At 37.5% G+C, this 23631-nt stretch overlaps 1 protein-coding gene across 4 annotated transcripts in view; it reads left to right on the forward strand.

Moving 5' to 3' along the window:
• Positions 1–23631, forward strand: part of LOC116485766 (sodium channel protein type 5 subunit alpha-like) — a 43337-nt gene that overhangs the window by 2534 nt on the left and 17172 nt on the right. The window contains exons 2-16 of one of the 4 annotated variants that reach the window (XM_032181379.1): positions 5103–5404; positions 6407–6525; positions 8469–8564; positions 10132–10260; positions 11015–11106; positions 12038–12259; positions 14566–14623; positions 15281–15422; positions 15910–16107; positions 17055–17234; positions 17778–18179; positions 18714–18843; positions 20839–21077; positions 21412–21612; positions 22651–23004. In XM_032181379.1, the coding sequence (XP_032037270.1) occupies positions 5150–5404; positions 6407–6525; positions 8469–8564; positions 10132–10260; positions 11015–11106; positions 12038–12259; positions 14566–14623; positions 15281–15422; positions 15910–16107; positions 17055–17234; positions 17778–18179; positions 18714–18843; positions 20839–21077; positions 21412–21612; positions 22651–23004 (2817 nt within the window). In that variant the 5' untranslated portion in view covers positions 5103–5149. The remainder of the gene's footprint in view (positions 1–5102; positions 5405–6406; positions 6526–8468; positions 8565–10131; positions 10261–11014; positions 11107–12037; positions 12260–14565; positions 14624–15280; positions 15423–15909; positions 16108–17054; positions 17235–17777; positions 18180–18713; positions 18844–20838; positions 21078–21411; positions 21613–22650; positions 23005–23631) is intronic. The other 3 variants (XM_032181381.1, XM_032181382.1, XM_032181380.1) reach the window with 3 other exon arrangements.

The following is a 23631-nucleotide window of genomic DNA, read 5'->3' on the forward strand; positions in this document are numbered from 1 at the left end:
CAACCCGAACCTCCCCTGGCACAACTTGCGGCCATTCCCTGTAGTCCTATTACTATTTACTTGTGAGAAGAGGCCGACCCCCATCTCTTCACAAATTGCCCGTGTACATTTTCCAGTTACTTAGCAGTATTTTGAGGGTAATTTTGTGCACCATTGTTTTGTGTTCTCTCTTCTGAAACCACACAAAGTGATGTATATACTGGAAAGAGTCCGATGGGGGGTCACCAAGATGATCAAGGGGCTGGAGCACCTCTGCTATGAGGAGAGGCTCAGAGCCTTTCATTTTTGGCCTGGAGAGGAGGAAGCTTGGGGTGGCCTTATCCACATCTGTAAGCACCTGAAGGGAGGGTGTAACGAGGATGGAGCCAGGCTCCTTTCAGTGGTGCCCAGTGCCAGGACAGGAGTCCATGGGCCCAGCCTGGACCCCAGGAGGTTCCCCTGACCCCCAAGCAGCCCAGAGGCTGTGGGGTCTCCTCCTTGGAGAGCTCCAAAAGCCGCCTGGCCATGGGCCTGGGCACCGTGCTCTGGGTGGCCCTGCTGGGGTAGGGGCTGGGCATAATCAGGTCGTTGAAGGCGTTTCAACTCTTTTCTCTCAAGCTTCCTGTGGCTGCCACAGTTTCTTAGCTTCTTCAGTGCTTGCAACTGGCTATTTGACAATTTGTCAATTGACAGCTCAAGCACTTACAAAAAGTGATCTCTGCACAAATTTAAATTATTTATGATAGCAAAGTAGCTGAAAATTAGTCCGACCTTAATATGCAAAAGAAAATGTGGCTTAACGCTTCAGTTGCTAGGAAGGCTGGTCCTGTAAGTAGTCATTAAGGAAACAATGTAATGTAAGGCAATCCTGGAATTTTTATGTGTTCACAGTCTGCTGGTGACTAATGATGTTTGCCCAGTCCTACCAATGACTGTATAATTACTAATCTTTAGAAGTTTAGCAGTTGCCCATGAGTTGAAGCAGCAAGAAGAGCAGGCCTAACAGATGCAAAAGTTGAATTTACCTCATGTTACACAAGACACCTCAGGTAGTCAACCATCACTCTGAGATGTGATTCATTTCATCCTGAAATCAACGTGAAAATTAGGTGTCTCAGCAGGCAATCAGAGAGCTAGTGGAGATGTAGCAGTCTAGCTCTGAGATGTTTGCAGTGAGGTGGGACAAATTTCACCCAAAGGGGCAATCTGGGTGGACGCTAACAGCCTTCATCAGGTCTTTATAAATCGTTCTGTGGATCTCCATACTGTCTGCTACTTTCATTCCCCAGTGCTGGGAACTGTCAAGTGCACATTCCTGACTGAAAGAGTGGGATTTATCTCCTACTAATTATATAGGTAACAGAAAGAATCAGGAGCATTTTTCAGTGCTGTTCATCTGACTTAAACTATATGTTTCCTTATGATGAGCTGATCTGTGCCTTCAGCTTTCATGGTGACAAAGAGGGTATATGATGGCTAGATCAGCTCCTGCCATCCCCTTTCAGTCAGATGTCATCCATACTTGGAGACCCAGCAGGCTGGAGCTCTCAGCCAGGTTGTCTATGGAGGGGAAAAAATATTGGGCTTGAACCTGGAAGGTTCAATTCAGAGGTTGGTGCCTCAGCTTATTTCAGGTAAGGTGTAATAATGTAAAGGTTGGAAATTAACAAGGAAATATGCTGTCTCCCTTGGCAGCCTCAGCGGATATACATGGATGGTGTTCGGACACATGCAAGTTTCTTGTAGGCTGTTATGAATAGGTAGACTAAATGGGTTGAAGTAGATATAGTATTTGTTTTCCACATATAGAGATGTCTTTGGTTGGTTGGTTTTCTTTTACCTTTCAAATCCATACAATATTTTATTTCTTTGATCATTATTTTTATTATTATAGTGGTGCATGGGGGAAGGCAAGAGACAAGGTGTGTAGATTGAAAGAAGAAGTAGTCTAAATGGATTAAGACAGTCAAGAATTGAAACAGGTTGCTCAAAGAGCTTGAGCATTCTTTGTCCTTGGAGATTTGCCTCTATAAAGCCCTGACCTCATGACTAACACATCTTTGAAGAGTACGTTAGACTGGAGACCTCCTGAGGTCCCTTCCAACCTGAATAATTATATGATAAAAAATTACATGTTTTAATAAACAAAAGTTATTTTTATACATGTTTTAAAGATTATTAAACCAATGCCAGTTTGGTTTGATTAAATCATCTGCCTCATAACATATAGATTTTTTTTGATGTTGTTGAGGAAAATGTGGAACAGTTCTACAGAAGCTTTGACCTGCAGTTAGTTAAATCTTTCCTTATTCAGTCCAAGAAAGATATTCCAATGTGTTTTCACACCTTTCCGTAATAGCTCCTGAATCCAGGAAGTCTAATAATTGGGAAAAAAAACAAAACACTTTGTTATTCATTGACTGAACATTGAATTGCAATGATTGTAATTGCAAGAAAAGGAAAGAAAATGTCCTAGGAAACCTTGTGCCCTAGCCTGTCAAAATGAATATTCCTGAAGTGGAAAACATGCTTGGAAGAAAGCAGTCTAACTTCAGAAAGCTATCTAGCTACACATTTTGATATTTGAAAAATATTTCATAGAAAATATGTTTGAAAGCTGAAAGAAAAAAATCATCAATGATTTATTTGGTTTCATTCTTGTTCTTCAGCTCTTTCAATTTCATTCAGTATGCTCTGGTCTTCAGTCTGACAAAGGATAAGAAAACTTCATTTTAAAGACATATTAAACTTTACACTATTTTTAAGATGTTACAGGCCTTGAGAAAAAAATGGTGCTTGTTTCATGAGCAATACTTTGAATGCTGCCCTCCCTGAGACAAGAAGCAACAGAAATGATCTAGGGTGTATTTTTAAAGAAGCTTGACTGAACCTGAAATACTTTTGGGGGGATCACTCAATGTTTAATATTGATTAGCTTTTATCCAGTACTAGGCTGAGTTGCTCATAATTGCCTTTGGACAAAAAGCGTAATTTAGCCTTCTCCACAGCTTGTGGCTGCTATCAGTGGAAATTTTACTGCTGATGTGTGAAACAGCAAGCAAAAGACTTCATTTCCTTTCCTTAATGGTTGTTCACCTGTGGAGCAATTTATAAAACCACCTGTCTCAGGAAGGGGCTCCCTTGCCTGATTTCCAGCTCTGGTCAAGGCCCTACAGACACTGCCTGTCCTCTTGCTTTCTCCTAGCCCCTATCCTGGGCTTTAATCAGCAGCACCTTGGCTTCCTAGATTTTGTTGTAGTCCTAGGGGAGAACAGTGTGACAATCAATTTATTTTCAGGGATTTGAAAGATGATTTCATGGAAGAAAGGAGAGAAAATTGTAAATAAATTTGCAACAAATCCGGAATTTTAATGGTGAACTTTTGCAATCAGGTAGTCTTTTATGGAAGTGCTGCTTGGAGGGATGGGTATGTGTGGATGATTTGGCACAAGGCAGAATAAAGCAATTATTGTATTCCCTCCGTGTATTGCACAGAAATTGTGTCATTTCATGCATCATTCAGAGCTCTCATAACTAATACCACAGCATCTAAATTACTCTGAGTATCAACAAAACAAACACCACTTTGCCTAGGGCCAGTCTTGGAAATTTGGGAGTGAATCATATAGTTCTCATTTTTGTTAAAATGTTATGCAGATTCCAGACATTTAGGTTGGTTTTTAAAAACTTAAATTAATAAATATTCTTTCCTGAATGTCCTTTTTGACTTCCAGAAATGTTGCCACTCTGTGCTGGGAACAGTGTTTACTGTTCATATTTATTCATATTTATCATTTTGTATGCTTATTTAAATGAGAGAGGCAGGCAGCCTGCAAGAATTAAGACTTTTCACTAGTTAGTTTGTCACTGGCCTCCAGCTGTTTTCATAGCACTGGTTCTCTACATTTTAGCAGCGTCAGGAAAACTGAAATCTGTGGAGAACTGAAATTGTGTTGTGTGGAGGGAAAGATACAGGGAGTCAGCACAGAAGTTGTAAAATTACTTATTACTGATATAAAAAAGCCTCTTGATTCAGACCTGGTGTTTTTCTGGGATGGCCCATACAGTGCGTAGGAAGGAAGGGTACAAGAGCAGGCCATTGTCTGAACTTTCCAAGATGAGCTCTGTCTGCTAGTTATGTAGTCAACCTTGAAAGCCATGTTGAAGTGATGGAAGCAACTTCTGGATGGAAAGACCTGGCTGCTTCCAATTTGAAATTCTTTCATGTAGACTCAGCAGTGATCCAGCCCTGAAACAGATAGGATCACTTCAGAGTCTGTGAGTAGGAATACTCTGGCTCAGTTGCTCCATAACTGTGTACTGAATCAATAGTGTCATCCTAGAGGCCATAATCAAAGGAAAAAACAAAACAAACAAACAAAAAAATCAATCAAAGAAATATCCTTACAGAACTTTTAGCACAAGGATGTGGGTCTTCTCCCCTCTCCTCCCCTCCCTTCTCCTCTCTGTTACCACACAGCTTCCAGCACTGAATGGGTTTACAGAACAAAAGATCTTCCAGAGAAGGCTAAGGGTATATTGCCCTCAGTGATGTTTCACCCAGCAGGCCTTTCTTCTGACACTTGTACACTGCTTGCTCCTGTGCTGATGTCCATGGCACCATGAGGATGGCTTACCCATCTGAATATTTACTTTGCCACAGTTATTTTCAATTTTGGTCTTTCTCAGAAGCAGCTTCCACATAGTTGGTGTTGCAGTTCAGTGGGTTTTATTATCCCAGTTCTGAGATTAAACCAGCACCTTAGGTTTGTCCAAATAATAGCTCAAGAGTATTTGTGCTAACATGTACCTTAAATAAGGTGGTGTAAATACCTTCTTAAGGTTACAGGGGTCTGCCTATGTCCTATAAGATACATTAAATTAAATCAAAACAAAACAAAACAAAAAATCTGAACAAACATCTCATTGAAAAATGTATTGATTCTCTCTCTCTTTTTTTTTTCTTCTTTTTTTTTTTTCTTTTTTTTTTCCGTTTTTTTTTTTTTTTCTTTTTCTTTTTAGAAGATGGCTCAGAAATTTATGATTTTGGACATGCATGGGCAAAACGTTTAGTTTTCATAACTTATCTCTTCCGGAGTTACCAATTTTGATATCCCTTTCAGTTGTTTCTGTTTGGACAGAATCAGTGACAGGAAGCAAAGAATGAAAAATGGCTGAGTTCATACTGTCTGATACAAACAACTTCCGTAAGTTCACTTATGAATCTTTGGCTGCTATTGAAAAGAGAATTGCTGCCAAGAAGGATTGTCAAAAAAATGCCATAGACCAGAAACCAGAGGAGAAACCGCGTCCTCAACTTGACTTAAAAGCTTTCCAGAAGTTGCCGGCTCTGTATGGAAATCCTCCTCCAGAGCTCATTGGAGAACCACTGGAAGATCTTGACCCATACTACAAAGATCGCAAGGTTAGAGTCAAGCAAAATGTTTAGATCTCGCTTTGTTTTGTTATGTTGCTAAGAAGCATTTATGTGAATGATCTCTTAAACAGTCTTGGCTATATTTGTTTGGAAAAACTATCATTACTTTCTAGGTTGAAATAATGCAGAAAGTTAGCACAGCTGAATGACATGCTGTAATCTTCTAAAAGAAAAAAAAAAAAAGCTTAATTTTGGATTATAGGAATTAAATGATATACACTTCATTAGCATTTAAATCAGAATTGAAACATCAAACATAAAATGGATAAAGGAAAAAAATGAAGTTTTGCGTCAGATCAACAAGAAATGATAACTATTTTGCAAATTTTCTTAATTTTTATAGTTTGAAACTGTCTTCTTCTGTCTCAATGGTTGTGCTCTCCTTACATTTATGATAAATGATTATCTAAGCGTAAATTAAAAAAAAACAAACACATTTGCTGATGGATACATAAAACTTATTCAAGTTGTATATTCTAATCAGGAAGGATAGAAGAATATGATTTTTAATAACGAACAGAGAAATGGTATCTAATCCACTGGAAATTAAGTTTATTGCTTGAGTATTGCTTAATACCTTGAGCTAATTTCTACAGTCTTAGAGGCAGAAGATCACTATCAATATTAGCAAATCATATTAAGGCTGCAAGTCTTCCTTCCACCTCTGTATAGTGAGATTCTATGAGAGGTCCAACTTAAAGAGAATAGTCATAGGCAAAATTTGTTTTGTGCAAAGCTCTTTACAAGGATCAAAGTTAAAAATGGAAGTTCATGCTGACATTTGTTTTTCTATTTTGGTAGTTAATGGATATCAATTTATGATAAAAGGTATGCACAATATTATGAAGAGTCTTCTCATTTAAACAAGCAGATTAAATTTAATATCAAAGTCATGCTCATCATTCATAGAACTAGATGTAATACAGAAATGTGTTCTCTGCTCAACTTCCTGAAAGTTTTACTTCATGTTTCTTTATTTTTATTTTTAAGATTTTCATAGTGTTAAACAAACAGAAAACAATCTTCAGGTTTACTGCTACACGTGCCTTATGGATCCTCAGTCCTTTCCATCCAATCCGAAGAACAGCAATTAAAATTTTAATACATTCATATCCTTTTCTTGGCTTCATTCACTCTTTTTTTTTTTTTTATTACAAAGACCTGTGTAATCCCGTGCTGTTATACCTTACAGCACTGAATGAATAGCTTTTTGTTCACTCCAGACAGCTTCTAATTATGGATTACCTCAGAAATTACTCCTGTTTGATGTTCTTGTGCTATTTAGTAATAAATAGTTTCATGAGTACTGAGGGTTTTGAAGCCTGATTTTCTAGCTATTTTGTGTTTTAAGAATGTTCTCTGATGTTGATCGTTTTATGTCTAATCAGTATCTTATATTGAATCCTTTCTCAATGAGAAAATGAATAAGGCCTCTATCCTTTATCTCATACTCAGTTTATGCATACTGTGATAATTAAATTCAGCCCCCATGCCAAAGCAAATCACAATGAGATGGGCACACATATGAAAACACAGAGAACAATTATAAAAACTTAGTTTCATTTAGAAATCAGATTTAAAAAAAATATCTTTGGTATACAACAATGAAAATTTTCAGGGATGCTGTTGTAGGGAAGAAGGATATCTTTGAAATAAAAAGGTAATAAAGATCCCAAGTCATACATTTAGGGGATGGGACTCACTAGTATAGTTCTCCACTTTGGTACTTGGAAATGAGACCAGGGAAAAAAAAGCTGTCACTCATGGCTGAATCAGGCCCAGCACAGTCTGCAGGTTACCGTGTTAGGTTTCCAACCATCTTCCCAGCAACACTGAGTTAACTGGGATGAGTCTGCAGTTGTGGCCGTAGCAGGGCACAGACATCCTTGGAGGACTGATAGCTCTCTGAGGGTTTCCCTGGGCAGCAAGTTGGCTAATGCTGGCATTTCAACACTTGTGGTCCAGATCATGGGTTTGTGACAGTATTTGATGATGCCTGCAGTTAAAGGCAGGAGAATTTGAGGGAGGACAGAAAAGATTGATAATGGGTAGATGTCTTTCCCATGCGCATCTACCTCCTGGGTTGTCCAAAAGTGTGGTATGACACAAGACATGAGATTCAGCTCCAGGGACAGGCACTTAAACTCAAATATAAACATGTGAGCTAGATGCCCAAGTTCCCATTCATATCTTATAGTCAGTGGGTCCCAAAGGGCAGGTGGACAGCCCCAAGAGCTGTATAAACATAAGCATCTGATATCCTTTGAGACACCCACAAGTATCATGGGAGACTGCACTGTCCCTTCAGCAGAATACAGGTCTCCCAGTATAGTGAGCTTTGGGCTTCAGGTGTGTGACCTTGGGTGTTATTTAACTTTTGTGAAATATTCAGTTTATTTTTTAAAAATTATACTTTGGAGTTTTATGAGGACTACTTTATTATCATTTACACTGCAGTGATGATCAAGACATTCAATTTGTTACCTGCAAAACCTTGCTTTCAGCATTGAAAATCTCCCTGTTTATTTGAAGATAAAACTCCACAAATTTCACAGGTCATGAGGAGGAGAACAAGAAATAGAAAGAGAACAGTGAAATATGTTTTAGACATATGAACTCATACCAACCTTCCTTTTGAAAGGAAGAGTGGAGCTTAGATGGTATCAGCCTAAACTCTCAACTCTATCCCAATTTTCCCTGAGACCTTGAACAAGTCAGACAGTCTCTGTTTAATAATTCCTCTGCTGTAAAATTAAATTTAAAATGCATCATTTCTCTCAGTCTGTCTCAGTGGTTAGGGATCATTTTACCAAGTCTGCAATGCATAGAGCAGCAGATCTGTACAGCAGTTAAGATGACATAAATAACAACAGCATTGTATTGTAATCTACATGTATATGCAGATCTTACATGTGCTTTAAACTCCAAAAAAAAAAAAAAAAAAAAAAAAAAAGCAGATCTTACATGTGTTATTAACTAAAAAAAATAAATATATTTGTAAATATGTTTCTAAATAAATGTCATATTCTTTGCCTTCACTCCCATGACTTACATTATTCACTTGGTTTATAATGTGCACTATTTTAACTAATTGTGTGTTCATGGCTCAGAATGAGTCTGCATCTTCTTCGTGGAACAAATATGTCGAGTAAGTATCTGTGGGTATGTATGCATTTTAACTCTGTATCTCTAATTAATTACTTAGCCTATCATGCAGCCTTCACACACAGTAGTTTTTGAGTTTAATAACTTCATTATTTTTTTGCTTTGAGGGAATATTTTGTCTCTAAACTCAATAACTACAGTAATTATGGAGTTACAAGAGATCATGAGTGTACATTACATTCCACTGAAGTTCTGTCTGTCCTACCGCTCCAGTTCATTATCCCACTTTCTGAAGTTAGTAATTATTTGCTTTTTATCCAGGAACATTTCTTATTGTTGCCAACACTGATAAAGAACATCAAGAGTATTTTAAAATTATATTTAATAATATTGAAATGTTATTTGCTCTAATAAAATATTCTGTTAGAAATTCCTGGCTTGTGGGACACTGTTAAAAAATAAAACTCTTATCTTCAGCACTGCCAACCCTTGCAATATTATAGCACAACAAATTCATATTTTTGGAGTCACACTTAAGCTGGATAATCCTGTTATTTTATTTTATTTTATTTTGTTTTGTTTTGTTTTGTTTTGTTTTTATTTTTATTTTTGATTATTTTTTTCAAGTTCTCAGTTTGGCATTAATATGTTAGAATATGAACTCTGATAGCTCTAACACACAATAGAAAGGAAAAGATTCCAAAATACTTGGTTTAAAATCAGTCATAAAATTGTTTCTGACTGTTTCATGATTCATGATACTGAAACAGTTGGGAGTGGCAAAGCCTTATGCAAGCAGGAATGAGAATCTGCAAGATATAAAGTATTTATATACATATCTCCAGAAGACACTGGGATACTTCCCTACTTTTGAGAGCACTAAAGGTTAGATAAGAGTTATATCTGCTGTTGGCATCAGAAGTACTGTTCAAATGCATTTTAATAATAATTTTAGAATACTTCTTTCCAAATGAAGAGGGAAGCACTACATACATATAATTTCTTAGTGCATTTGCTGACTACCAAGTGAATGCCTTTTGAATTCTGTAGGGAGATCACTATCTTGTTGAAATGATAAGTGCACTCAATAAGTTCAGAAGAGCTTTTACTGATAATTTTCCATTAATAAGAATAATTGCCATCTTAAATTGAAAATCCTGTACTCTTGTATTTTTCAAGCATTTTAAACATTTGCACGAAATGGATGCAGTGTGCCCAAAGTAAATAATACACAGAATATCATAAGTTTTCTTGCCCACATGAAACCAGAGGAAGATATCAGTTTTAATGCTTATTTTAGCAATTAGCTAGAACTTTTGTATTTCTCAAATTCTGGGGACTCACATAAAAGAGTTTGAAAAAAATTGCTGAATGCCAAAAAACATGTCACAGGCATTCATGTTAATAGCCATGTCAACTACTGTTTCAAACTACATACAAGTCAAATAGTCACAGGAGAGACTGAAATCAATAGGATTCTTTCCATCACTTCTCTGCAGTGTTGGCTTGGTTCACTGGTCTAGACAGGAAATGGTCTTACTGTGTCTTTTACCCTTTTCCATTACTTCCTAATGTTGCTGTTTACTTTGGCACTTTTCTCCCCTCCTTAGATTTACTTTCACTGGCATTTACACTTTTGAATCATTGATAAAAATATTGGCAAGAGGATTCTGCCTAAATGAATTCACTTTCCTTCGAGATCCCTGGAATTGGTTGGATTTCAGTGTGATTGTTATGGCGTAAGTGAGAACAAATAAAATATGGATTACTCGAACATGTTCTCTGTATTTGAAGTTTTTGTTGCTGTGTATCTGAAACCATCTAGGATGTTGACTCTTGTACTTGTTTTATCACTCTGTATAGCAATAATGCATTAGTCACTCAAGAAGGGAATGGAGTAGTGCAGAGCAAGATATAGTTAACTGTTCAATCCCATCTCATACCACTCTGCAGTCCTTTTACATGAATTTACATACATTTTACATGCATTTTTGTGTGAATTTGCATGCCCTTTTACATGCATTTGTAATAGCTGGGCTGTCCAATGTGAGTTCATACTGTGAATGAAAGTGTAAATTTGAAAATAGGGTGATTTGTATTGACACCAGGACAGTGGATTAAATTTGTTCTCTTTCCCTCTAAATTCATGGTCTGAGCTTCAGTTTGAAGCAATTAGAAAGATTTCATACTGGTTAGATGCTGCTACAGATGGTAGACAGAATCAAACCAGTTCTGGCTGTTTCAGCCTGAAATTAATAATTTTGAGTGTTACTTTTTTTTTATATATTTTGGGTACATAATATTTTAAGGTGCTGACACAAAATCAGCTGTGCACAAATTAAGAGTTACTTTATAAAACAATTCTAATAATCCAGAAATGGCTTTCTATTGTATGACTCTTCAAATAAAAACTTGGTAAGTAGTTTCTTAATGCTTAAAGATAAACTCAAGAGGATTAAGAATTAAGAATGAACACTGTAAAAAATTTCACAGGTATGTGGGAGCATTCAGTAGCCTGGGGAGTGTATCAGTCCTTCGGACTTTCAGGGTTCTCAGAGCCTTAAAAACCATTTCAGTAGTCCCAGGTAAGAGAATCTATTTGCTGAATATTTTCTGTTACTTACAACCAATTTTTTACTCCAGTCAAAATATTGGCTTATTCTTTTCCTTCCTTCCTTCCTTCCTTCCTTCCTTCCTTCCTTCCTTCCTTCCTTCCTTCCTTCCTTCCTTCCTTCCTTCCTCCCTCCCTCCCTCCCTTCCTTCCTTCCTTCCTTCCTTCCCTTTCCTTCTTTCTTTCTTTCTTTCTTTCTTTCTTTCTTTCTTTCTTTCTTTCTTTCTTTCTTTCTTTCTTTCTTTCTTTCTTTCTTTCTTTCTTTCTTTCTTTCTTTCTTTCTTTCTTTCTTTCTTTCTTTCTTTCTTTCTTTTTCTATCTGTCTTTTTCTTTCTCCTGCTGTATCTTTCACTGATTGCAGATGCAGCTGAATTTGTGGACCCAAATACTGTCTCAGTCCAGCTGGACTAAGCAGAATAAATCAAACATTAAGAACAATCTTGTGTTCAATTTACTTTTATTATATATCTATGTGTTATGGTTCAACAGAAACACCTTTGGTGACTGAACAGAATTATCTTACATCATCTCTGGGACAACATTTTTTCCACAATTTTTCTATCAGTTATGAAGTCAGTGGTTACTTTCTCATGACTAAACACAAACTTAGAACCCACTGGGTTGCCCCCGTGTTCTTCTTTTTTTTTTTTTTTTTTTATCATATTCATTATTGTTCATTATTGTTTCTAGATTCTTCATTGATTCGCAGTGTTGGAAATTTCATGTGAACTAAATTTATCAATTTCTGGATAAAAAATAACTAGACTATCCCTGGTTCCTTATCCTTGACAAGGTGTGAAGGAACATCTGGAAATTGTAGGGTCAGTCAAATGAAGAAAAAATGTTCTCATAATTGATACTCTAAGTTTTTCATCATGCTTTTCCATTGCACACTGTCTCCCTAGGACTCAAGATCATTGTAGGGGCACTTATCCAGTCTGTTAAGAAACTCACGAATGTGATGATCCTGACCGTTTTCTGCCTGAGTGTCTTTGCCCTCATAGGCCTCCAGCTTTTCAAGGGCAATCTGAGACGAAAGTGTATGAGGAATTATACAGATTCCAGTATCAGAAAGCATATAGAAAACCAAACATGGGAATCCTATGAAACATTTGATAATTATACAGGTAATTTTTCTCCTTAATTCTTGTTTTATATGGCACTCTAGACACCTATGCATGCGTGTGTAACCACTGCTGTATATGAGATTGAATATTTGGATGAGCAACTACCTGATAATGCTCTTCAGACTTCCAGAGCATCAGAATGATATAACAATAACTGAAACATGTATTAGCTCATTCTCTGATGAAATTCCCCGAAGTTCAGCTTCTACTATATGCTGAAGGGTTCTACTAGATGCTGAAGGGTTCTAGCATCTTCATTCTGCTGCCTAGTTAACTAGCCTTCAGCTTTGAACAGAGGAATTGGTTTAAAAATAAAAATCTTTCTTCTTCACACCATGTGTATCTTATATGTGATAATTATTTTATTTCATCTGTAAGATGTATATAATATACATCTTTCAACTATATATTGACTGAAGCTGTTGGTGGAAGCGTAGAGCAGAGATCTGAAAAGGCACCAAAACTTTCTCAGAGGAACAGCAACTGGAAGGTGCTATTCAGAAATGAAAAGTACTGTGGTGAAGGAAATGCCTCAATGTACATGAAGAAAACAAATGTAAAATAGACAATGTATACACCAGAAATATGAAGAAAGCTTCATCACCACTGAATTCAGAACAGCAACAAAAACATACTCTAAGAGGAAATGTTGAAATACATAAAAAAGCCCTACAGTATTGCTGTTTGTATATACTTGATGTGTAAGATCTGTTCATACAAGATTTCTTAATAGCCTCATAGTCCAGTGGGAGAAAGTCTTTTTTATAAATACTTTTGAGGATAGTTTTTGCAGGAACCTCTTGTAACTACCAAGAAAAAAGTACATAAGAACAAAGTAATTTCCATACACAGAATGTTAGAAAAAGTCATAACTGAAAGCAAACTTCAAAAGAAAGCCAAAGACTAGAATACTACAGAAAAGAAATGTGGACATGACAAAATTTAGCTAGAAATATAAATTTTCTGTGCTAAAGAAACAAGAAAAATCTCTTTTTTTTCCTGTTATCGATTAAATGCAGAACATTGCAGCAGTATAAAGGCAATGGCCTGGAGATAGTAGGGCTCAAGAAATTCAAGATGTGTTGCTTCTCAAGCTTTGTCTTGTTCCCATCCCAACCATCTTGCATGCAATGATGGCAAAAGGAATAGGAGGTGCCAGCCAAGTTTAGTGGAATCTGGCTGTCTTTCCTACAGGACTTATGACTTACAGCCTTGTAAGGCCAATATTCAATTAAAGTGATTTTTTGGGTGTATTTTCCACAGGCTGTTTTGGTCCTGACTTAGTGTGAAGTTCCCATCTCCAGCATGGACACTACATGTTGCTACAATTTTCTGAAGCTCAGTCAATGAATATTATAAGATATTTTGTCAGTTAGCAGGAGCAGAGATGAACAAAATTTGGGTGTAAAGTAGTCCAGATAGTGATTCATCTCTTTATGTTACGTTTACATGGTACAGTACAGCAGATATTAAGGATTCCTGTGCTGGCTCTGAATCACACTGACTTATCTGATGAGCACAGCTGAGATTTGAGAAGCACCAGGAAGAGATGAGATGTGCTTTGCATCTGGGATATGAAACCCACCTCTTAATGGTGCTAATTAGCTATTAGCATTGAAGCTATTACTTTCAGTCTGATGGTAGCTCAGGTATCAGAGTAACTCATGCTAAGAGGGGAAGAGGTGAAAAAGATCATGGCTTCAGCGTCCTGATGGACAAATCTGTGTTTATCAGCTGAGCAGGGTTAGGACCAGTTTTCTGGCTATGCAGAGTAATTACATGTCATCGTTTATATCTGTATAGCCAAATACTCTTTCTTTCTGTTAAAAGCAGGGATTTGTTTTTATTGCTTGTTGGAAACGACCTATGGTACTCCCAAAAGTGTCCAAACTCTGTTCTGGAGAGGGCTAATTGTCATTGGACAGAACTGTGCCAGAGAGTGTGCTAACAACAACCAAACCTGGGGCTGTACTTAAACCTGCACCCTCCAATTCCCGATTTGCTTCTGGTAGATGGTGCCAAAGTGATATTTCAAAAACTTTCAATTTTAAGGGCTTCCTTCATTCTGAAATTTGTACATACACAGAAGTATGTGTATAAATGAGGACAGGACGTCTTGCGATATGGTGCAGTTGCTGTGCGTTTGGGAAACCTCTGTTGGTTAGTGCTCTTTTCGTATTTACTACACAGCAACTTGTATGTGTGTGCATGTACACTTACAGCTCACTGTTATCATCACCACTCCAGGGACAGAGGATACAGACTAGAAAGTGCTTTGGTTTTACCCCTTTTTTTTTTTTTAATAGAACATTTTGCTAAGAAGGCAGACTCCTCGGACATCTTGGTATGTGGTCCTGGTGCGGGGTAAGTTCACCTTAGAATATTTCTTCTTTGGAAGTTTTCTCTGCCTCAACACTTCTCTGCTTGTTCAGTCATAAGAGATGAAAACAAAGCAGAGATTGCTGAGTTTTCTTGACTGCAGAAACAGGAACACAAACAATAAAATACGGTGGATCATCAGATAATTTAATACATGTAAAGAACAAAGCATGAACCTGCAGTTGTCTTATTCAAGTCTAAATTCCTTCAAGCCCTTCTAGAAAGGCTATCTTTCTCTTTTCCACAGATATACAAGAGTTGAAAACATGAAGTTGAAAACACCTATAGCACAAGACAGACATGATTCTCTCTGTGAAGGCTTGGGATTGTTAAACTGGGAAACAAAACATGAATTTGGAGGGCAGATTTGGGCACAGAGGGAGAGGTGGTTGCTTTGTGGTGAGGGAATGGTGATGAGGGAGTTGGCTTTGGTTGGGGGTCTTCTCTAGCCTGTCTTTCTTTGTTGCTGGATTGTAGGTGCTGCTTTTTCCCATCCCACTTTCCAGCCAAATACTTCCTGGAGTAGAAAACTAGTTTGCAGTAAAATAAAATACAAAGCTAAATAATAATCCCAACTCTCACATAAACTGAAGTTTTTCTCCAGAATCTGCACCATTGAGCTGCAGTTATTATTACCTCTAGGACCTGTCCTCCAGACTACATATGCTTGAAAATTGGGCCCAATCCTGATTATGGTTTCACCAGTTTTGATACCTTTGGCTGGGCTTTTCTTTCCTTATTCCGCCTGATGACCCAGGACTACTGGGAGCGTCTGTATCAGCAGGTACCAGCTTTGTGCATTGTTCAGAACGGGTTGTCCAGGTAGAGCAATATCTGAAGCAGAAAACGGCTAGGGAGGACAAGAAATCTCAAATAAAATAAGTAGCTGCAAGTCATTGAGCCTGCATACTCTTTTCTCCCTTCCAGCAAGACATGGTTCTTAAGTGACTCATTGAAAAGGGATGCTGAAGTGCTTCCCAGCAATATCCCTATTAACCTGTTGTATTAGAGACTTCAGAAAAAACACTGAAATATTCCATAGTGTCCTTCAAAAATGCAACAATGCCTCCTCAGTCATCCTCATGGGTTTACAAGTGATAGCATGGAAAGAGGGAGAAAAAGATGTGGAGAAAAGGAAAGGAAGATATATTTAAGCTTCCTAAAGCATTATGTCTAGAAAGCTGAGTGCTTCTGAAGAATTTAAAGACACATTGAAAGCCTATTTGATATTCAATACAGTATTTTTTATCTCTGGGGTGTTGTGCTTACAGACCCTCAGAACTTCTGGGAAGGTGTATATACTCTTCTTCATGCTGGTCATCTTTCTGGGCTCATTTTATCTAGTCAACTTGATTCTGGCCGTAGTAACAATGGCATATGAAGACCAGAACAAGGCCACTATTGCTGAAACAGAGGCAAAGGAAAGGAAATTTCGGGAAGCCATGGAGTTATTGCAGAAAGAGCAGGAGGTATGTGAATTATTGCAAAAATTAGTTTCAACGCTCTGTTATTAGTCACGTAAAGTGCATCTCTCCTTATATACAGCTATATAGTCACTTGTGGGAACAGAAGCAAATATTAAGTTATTGAAAGCAGTGATTCGTAGAGATACAGGATCACTTCCTTATTCAGCTGAATATTTTTCCCATATTGTTCCAACAATGATTTCTTGTTGTGGATAATGATATTTAAAGTCTGGTAAAAGAAAAGTAATATTTTAAAACTGGAAAATGTAAAATTCCATCAGATAGCAGCTTCCAAAATAACATATAGATGCTATAGATGGCTTTTTCTTTTTATTCTTCTTCACTGTTGTGGATTGCCAAGAAATATACAGTAATTCTTTTCATCAATTGCATTAATGTCTGAAACAAAGCCTATTGTAGTTGAGTGAAAAAAAAATCATTGGTAACTTAAATAGTTTAGGAGCTTCTGGAACAAAATGTTGCTGCATTTTGAAAACATTGCCCTAAATTCGGCATGGAAAGGCAAGCCAGCCACAGTGTGAATACAGTCCTAAGGATACACAAAGACAAGACTGAATTTTAATACTGCTTGAGCATTTGTTTGGGGAAAAAAAGATATATTGTATAGCTTTATTTTAAAACTGAGTATTTTTATTGTAAGCAATTCTGCCATATGGAGGAATAGGAGCTATAATATGATTATTTTGCCCCTGGCAAGCCCAATACATGTGATCATGTAACATACTGCAAATAGTAAATTGTTCAGTGCTCCATATGGTGCAGAAATTCTCTCTTTCTTTTACTGTTATCACATATTGAAAGGTTTTTACTGACTTTTGTGAAATACAGATTGTTAAGATGAGATATTATGAAGCACAGAAGTGTTTTCTTGCTGCATGTATTCTACATATCTAGCATAAATACCATCCATGTTTTTGTTTTAATTTTAGTCATTGGCTGCTAAAGGGATTGATATCCTATCAATTAGCTCCTTCGAAGCCTCTCCTTTGTCTACCAAAGAAATCAAAGAAAGAAGCAATAGGAAAAAGAGAAATAAGTCCTTGGGGATAGAAGATTATGAAGAACAACAATTTCCCAAGTTACAGCGCACAGACAGTCAACGAAAGTTGGTAATCTATTGTCTGAATCTGGGATCCTTACAGCTTTTCTAATTTTAATACTAAAATAAACTGCTTGAAAGTACGAACCAAATCCCATTACAAATGCTGATCACCCTTTAACCTTTAAAATAAACAACCTTACTGGATATAGAAGTATCATATCTAAAATTTAATTTGAAAAGGAAATACTATAAGCAAAGGATAAAAGGAAATTACAATAAACATTAAAATACATTTTCTATAGCTTCAAAAAATAGAAAATGTGAACAATGATCAGAATTTAACTCTAGTGCCATCTTTCTCTGTTAAAAAAATCTTACTTAGAATATGAATATAAAGCTTACAAAAATAGCTACTACAGCTGGCAAGATTTTATTATCTGCCTTTTAAAACCTAAACAAAATCCTTCCTGAATAATCTAAATTAAATAAGAGTTTTATACTTGCTATGGTTGATACAAAATGTTATGAAACTCTAAACTTTTATCGCTTCCCCAAACCTTCTCTACAATATTATGCCATTCTCTCTTTACTTCCCTCTTTGGGCTCTCAGGCTCTCCTTGGCTTGGTGTACGGCCCCAACGCAAATCAGGTGAAACGCAGGCTGAGCCATGGGAGTGTATTCAATTTCCAAATACCTTCCCTAGAAGTGGACTGCAAAGCAGATTTCGGTGACGTGGAGACCCGCAGTGCAGGGGAGAATGAAATCCAGGGGAGGTCACTGTCAGTGCCACAGGTGGGAAGACGCTGCAGCTTGCAGAGCCAAGTGAGCCATGGCTCCCACCCTGCTACCCCCAGCAGCGGGCAGGGAGGCAAGTGGACCAACACGGATGACTGCAATGGCATGATTTCAGTGATGGGAGGAGGGAACGGCAAGGTGCACGGTCTAGATCCAGCATCTACTGAAGGGGTTCCACTTCCACCAGTAATGGAAGACCCAGGGAAGGGTGATCTGGTAAGTAAAAGTTGTTGTTTTAAGTATGTACTTTATGGTTTCTCCGTCAGTGGTAGGATTTTTAGGTAGGCTTCTAGTGCTGGCGTTAGAACTGGGAGAGTTTTTTTATTCCATGCTCCATCCAGGGTGATCGTTTTGAGCAGTACCTTTCTCCTTTTCCTACACACTCTATCTTCATACAGAAGCTTTGCCTCTAAGTTTCCCCACCAAGTGGGTAGAGATGCTTTTCTACCACTTTACCCCTCATCCTTTTCCTTTAGTCCCTGGAATATATTCTGGGCCTGTTTGCCCTCCTACACCTATTTCCAAGATTTGTGTTTGCCTTGTTGCTATTACATGCTTGGGGGATCCATTTACTGTAGCATTATTACTGAAGTGTAGGACCTTCGTTCTGAACACCTATTACATCTTGTAGAAAGGTGCATTTATCTGGCTTCTTGTCATCATTCCTATTAACTTTCATAGTTACCCATCATTGCATCCTACTTCATTTTATTCCTGTGGTATCTCCCTAATCGTGTTTACTTCTTTAAGCAGCCAGCTGTAAATGATGAGAGCAGCATGATGCATTTGCATCCTCATCTGTCAGTGGAGTACTTTAATGAGGCATTTCAGAGACAAAGGGCAGCAAGTGCAGTCAGCATAATTACCAGTGTCTTGGAGGGTAAGTGGATCCTTGTTATGCTTATTTCAATCATAAGGTAATGCTAGGGAAAAAGACCAAAATGTCAATACATTTCTTAAACATTAACATAGATTTGTAGCTGTGTAGGAATTTCATCAATAATTTGAATTTTTTTTTTTTTTTTTAAGCAGTATCACACAGTTTTTATGTGCTGGAACACATCCTTTGCCTATCATAAGATCTCATTTCTTAGGACAGAAAGAGAGAGGGTCTTGGAGTGATGGTGGGTGGAAGGAATTTCTCTAGAGGGTGAGGAGCAGAGCTGGGACACTGGCTTCTCTTCTTAACCCTGTGACTGCTGTTATATCACTGGTAGAGACATACACGTGCAGAATCCAATGTTAGGATTACACAAGCAAAATTAGTTGTGGCATTTCCTGGGGTTTGAGTACTTAACATACCTTTCCATGTGAATTTTTTGAGGTTAGTAAGGGTTGTATCATTTACTGTTATTATGCTACCAGATAGTTTCATTGTTGTACTTTGTGTGGGGAAAAAACAAAACAAACAAACAAACAAAGTCCAAATTGTTCAGTTGTTTTCTGGACCAGGATGAGGAAGAAATATGTATTTTCATGTTGTATCTCTATCACCAGTTCTTGGGAAAACAAGTGTAGGATTTGGCGGGGGGGGGGGGGGGGGGGGGAGAGGGGAGGGAGTAGCATTATGGCAGGGGGGTCCCTTTTCTTAAATTTCTTTAAATTACTCTTGGGATAGTCTCAGTTGAAATGCATCCTATGCAGCCTTGCTTTCAAGTTTAATTCATCAATAATTTGGGCTGTGCTGCAGACATTCAGTTGTGACCTTGGATGAAACCAGACTTTTCCCCATAGCTTGAAGTGACTGTGGATTAACCTGAGAATAGACATCAGAACAGCAAGCAGAGGTTGTCTTTGCTAGGATCAGAACACCAGTTCTGCCAGATCCGCACAGGGTAAAGAAGCCATTTGATCAGGAGGAATGGAAAAAAAAAAAGTTAGATCTGGAAGGGGTTTGAGTCAGGGTGATCACACTAGAATAAGTAACGTGGGGTGGAACTGGAGACTTGAGTGCAGAGAAGAAGAAATGGCGACTGAACTGGGAGGGGAAGTAAGGACATGTACAAAGAAGAAAAGGTTACAAGTCAGATCCAGCTCATAAGACCTTTGAAAAATTTTGGCATCCACAGAAACTAATTACTTAAACCTAAATACAAACAGAAAGGGAATGATCAGTGAGGTCCAGTTTGTCAATGAATTGCACAGAACTTCGACAGGGATAAAAGTGGTTTTGAGCACACATTAATATTCATGTTGAAGGAAGAAAAGCCATGAGGTTTATATTTGACCAAAAACTTTTAAAGGACACTACCAGAACAGCTTCTATTCCACGTTTTGCTTATAGAAAATTGAGATGTATCACTGCTTGCATCAGCTGGAAAATGATACACATGAACTTTCCCACAGAAGTGGCCTAAGGTGAAATTTTGGACATGGTGGTTTGGGTTTGACTTACCTGAACATCCACCACTGCTGTTCTAAACTATTTTAAGAGTCAAAGGAGACAGAGATGTCATGTGTGATACAGCCAGTGTCCTAGATGTCTACATAAGGATCAGGTGAAAAGGGCCTTAGCTGCTATATTGCCTATCAAGAGCTCCAAGGATGAGAGACTGAGGTGTGGCCACTACATCCTAAACATCTGCTTGGGGTCAGATGATCCTAGCACAAGTCTGTGCCTAAATCCTGATCCAACAGCTTTTAAAGTAACTTCACATCAATTAATTTTGAATCTGATTTTCTTTGAATTTTATCTTTGTGTTCATTTGGTGTAGGTTTTATATGAGTGGTAGAAAGTGCAGGGAAGCTTTGGGGCTCTGTATGGGTTTTCAGGTTCTTTTTCCTTCTCTGGACTTTTGACTCTTTAGAGTTAGTATTTCACCACCTTCCTCAGCAATGATTATTTAACTAAAATGGGGTTTTCTTTTGTTTTTAGAACTTGAAGAATCCCAACGGAGATGCCCACCATGCCTGAAAGATTTTGCTTTAAAGTATCTAATTTGGGATTGTTGTCCACTTTGGTTGAGAATCAAGAAAAAAGTAGCTGCTTTCATAAAGGATCCTTTTATTGATCTCACCATCACTCTTTGCATTGTGATGAACACTTTGTTCATGGCACTGGAACACAATAATATGTCAGATAATTTTAAATCAATGCTTAATGTAGGCAACTTGGTAAGCAAATTTTCAACTCTCTGACCTTTTATACCAAGGATTGATTGATGAGTGTCTTCACTTGAGACACAAAAAATAGCTGTAAAAATGAAAGATTAGGGAACTCTAAATTTCTGATATAGTCGATTCCAATATTTTATTGATGCCCTTCTAACACACTCCTGAAAGAGCAGAAAACATTCCCCTCATTTTAATAAAAAGTGCATTAAAAGTTCATAAAAATAGGTTTTGTTGGCCTGTCCATGAAAGTTCACTATATTCGTGGACACATAGTCTAAAGACAAGATAAATTCATGGCAACTTTTAGGCTGATACTACTGTTTCTTGGTCACAGGTTTTTACAGGAATCTTCACTGCAGAAATGATCTTAAAAATCATTGCTCTAGATCCCTATTATTATTTTCAGCAGCCCTGGAATATTTTTGACAGCATAATTGTCACATTGAGTTTAATCGAATTGAGTTTACCCAAACACAGAGGCAAGAAAGAGAGAAGAAAAGGAGGAACCCTGTCAGTTTTACGATCCTTCAGATTGGTAAGCCTTACATTTACTCCATTGTATAAAGCACTATGTTATTAATACAATAAAGAATACTTCTGTTGTCTGCAGTTAGAATACAGGAAATTATTTATTTTATTTTCTCAGCAGTGGCAATAAGAAACATATTGTCAAACTTGTGATATTAGAGTTGAAGTTTAATGACATTTATATTTCCTTTCAATACAGTAAGAAGTATTCAGAGAAAAAAATATTTCAGAGTAGAGATGTTACAAAACAGGAGCTGAAAATGAAACACTAGCATAAGTAGTCTTAGGAAAAAGTGTCAGAGTACAAATTTAGAAAAAAAAATATGATCAGTTCATGTCTATTTTTAGGTAAGGTATTCACATCACATACTATGAAGAAAAATAGGGAGAGCTTATCATGTCAATTTCTTTAATTCATTCCATCACAACTGCAGCAGAGATTATTCATAGATCATAGAATATCCCAATCTGGAAGGGACCCACAAGGATCATTGAGTCCAATTCCTGTGTCCCCAAAAGACCGCCCAGAAAATCAGACCCTGTGTCTGAGAGTATTGTCCAAATGCTTCTTGAACTCCAGCAGGCTTGGTGCTGTGACCACTGCCCTGAGGAAAGTATGGACTGATTGGGGTTGTGTTACAGAAGGAAAGATGCATTTTCTTGTAAGACGGGAACGGGTCTCTTAGCTTTGGTCATTTTTGTTTCGTGTAAATTGGATACCATAACCTTCATCAGGGAGATTACATTTCAAGATTTCAAGTAAGAAACTGCCTGTGTGGGCCAAGGCCTTATTAGGGAATTGGAATACCCAGTTCTTTAAAGTACTGGGTAATCCAGTTTATCTCTGTAATATTACCCAGATTAAAGAAAAAATAAAAATCTGTAAATGCTTTTTTTTTTTTTTTATTGTTAGTGTCACAGTGCCATAAACATTATATTAATGGAAGAGCTCAGAACACTTGTAGAATAGTTTTGCAGGCCTGAACAGTGCAAAGGTGGGTTATCTTTGCTGATGTCTAACACAACTTTTTATGTTTTTACACAGCTGAGGGTCTTCAAACTGGCAAAGTCCTGGCCAACTTTAAACACTCTTATTAAAATCATTGGCAACTCTCTGGGCGCACTGAGTAACCTGACCCTTGTCCTGGCAATCATAGTTTTTATTTTTGCTATAGTAGGAGTGCAGCTTTTTGGGTCAAACTATAGAGAAAACAAATTTAAAATAAACAAAAGTGGCAAACCACGCTGGCACATGATGGACTTTTTCCATTCGTTCCTCGTCATTTTCCGAATTCTTTGTGGAGAATGGATTGAAACCATGTGGGACTGCATGGTGGTAGCTGAAAAACCACTGTGCCTTCTTGTCTTTCTGCTGGTCATGGTGATAGGAAATTTAGTGGTGAGTTTTCCAGTATTTTATTCTCTTTATCCCATCAATGGTAGAGTCAATTTTACTGATAAAAACTAGTCCCCCAAACACATGTAGAAGAGTTACCTGTGTCTGCTATAGTGTCTCAAACCTCTTCTACCTTTTGGCATTGAGTTGCTATCCATATTTTCATATTTAGCATTTTTTGCACATAATATCATTTGACCTTTCCATGTGCAACTTGAAACAGGAAACAACTTCTCTTCTTGGGATTTGGATGTAAATAATCAGCAAGTATTATGGCTTATCTGCATGAATTAACAGAGCTAAATGCTTATGTCTCTCTGTAAATTAAAATCTGTCTTTGCTGTTGTTGTTGTGTTGTGTTTTTGTGTGTTTTTTTTTTGTTGTTGTTGTTGTTTGTTGTTTTTTTTTTTTTTTTTTAATTTTTCTCAGATTCGCTGTCAATAAAATCAGAATTTTCTTTAATCATCTGTATAAATGAATCCTCTGAATGTCTATTTACATGCAAGAGCTACAGCTTATGCCAATCACTTCCATGAAGATCCTGCTGTGGATCCATGCTCTTGATCCATGCTATGCACAGCCTCATACACCCATGCTGGGGTTTAGGGAGAAAGCTTCCTTCCCAGGCTC

This window comes from Aythya fuligula, chromosome 2 (genome assembly GCF_009819795.1).
Source record: "Aythya fuligula isolate bAytFul2 chromosome 2, bAytFul2.pri, whole genome shotgun sequence".
Classification (NCBI taxonomy): Eukaryota; Metazoa; Chordata; class Aves; order Anseriformes; family Anatidae; genus Aythya; species Aythya fuligula.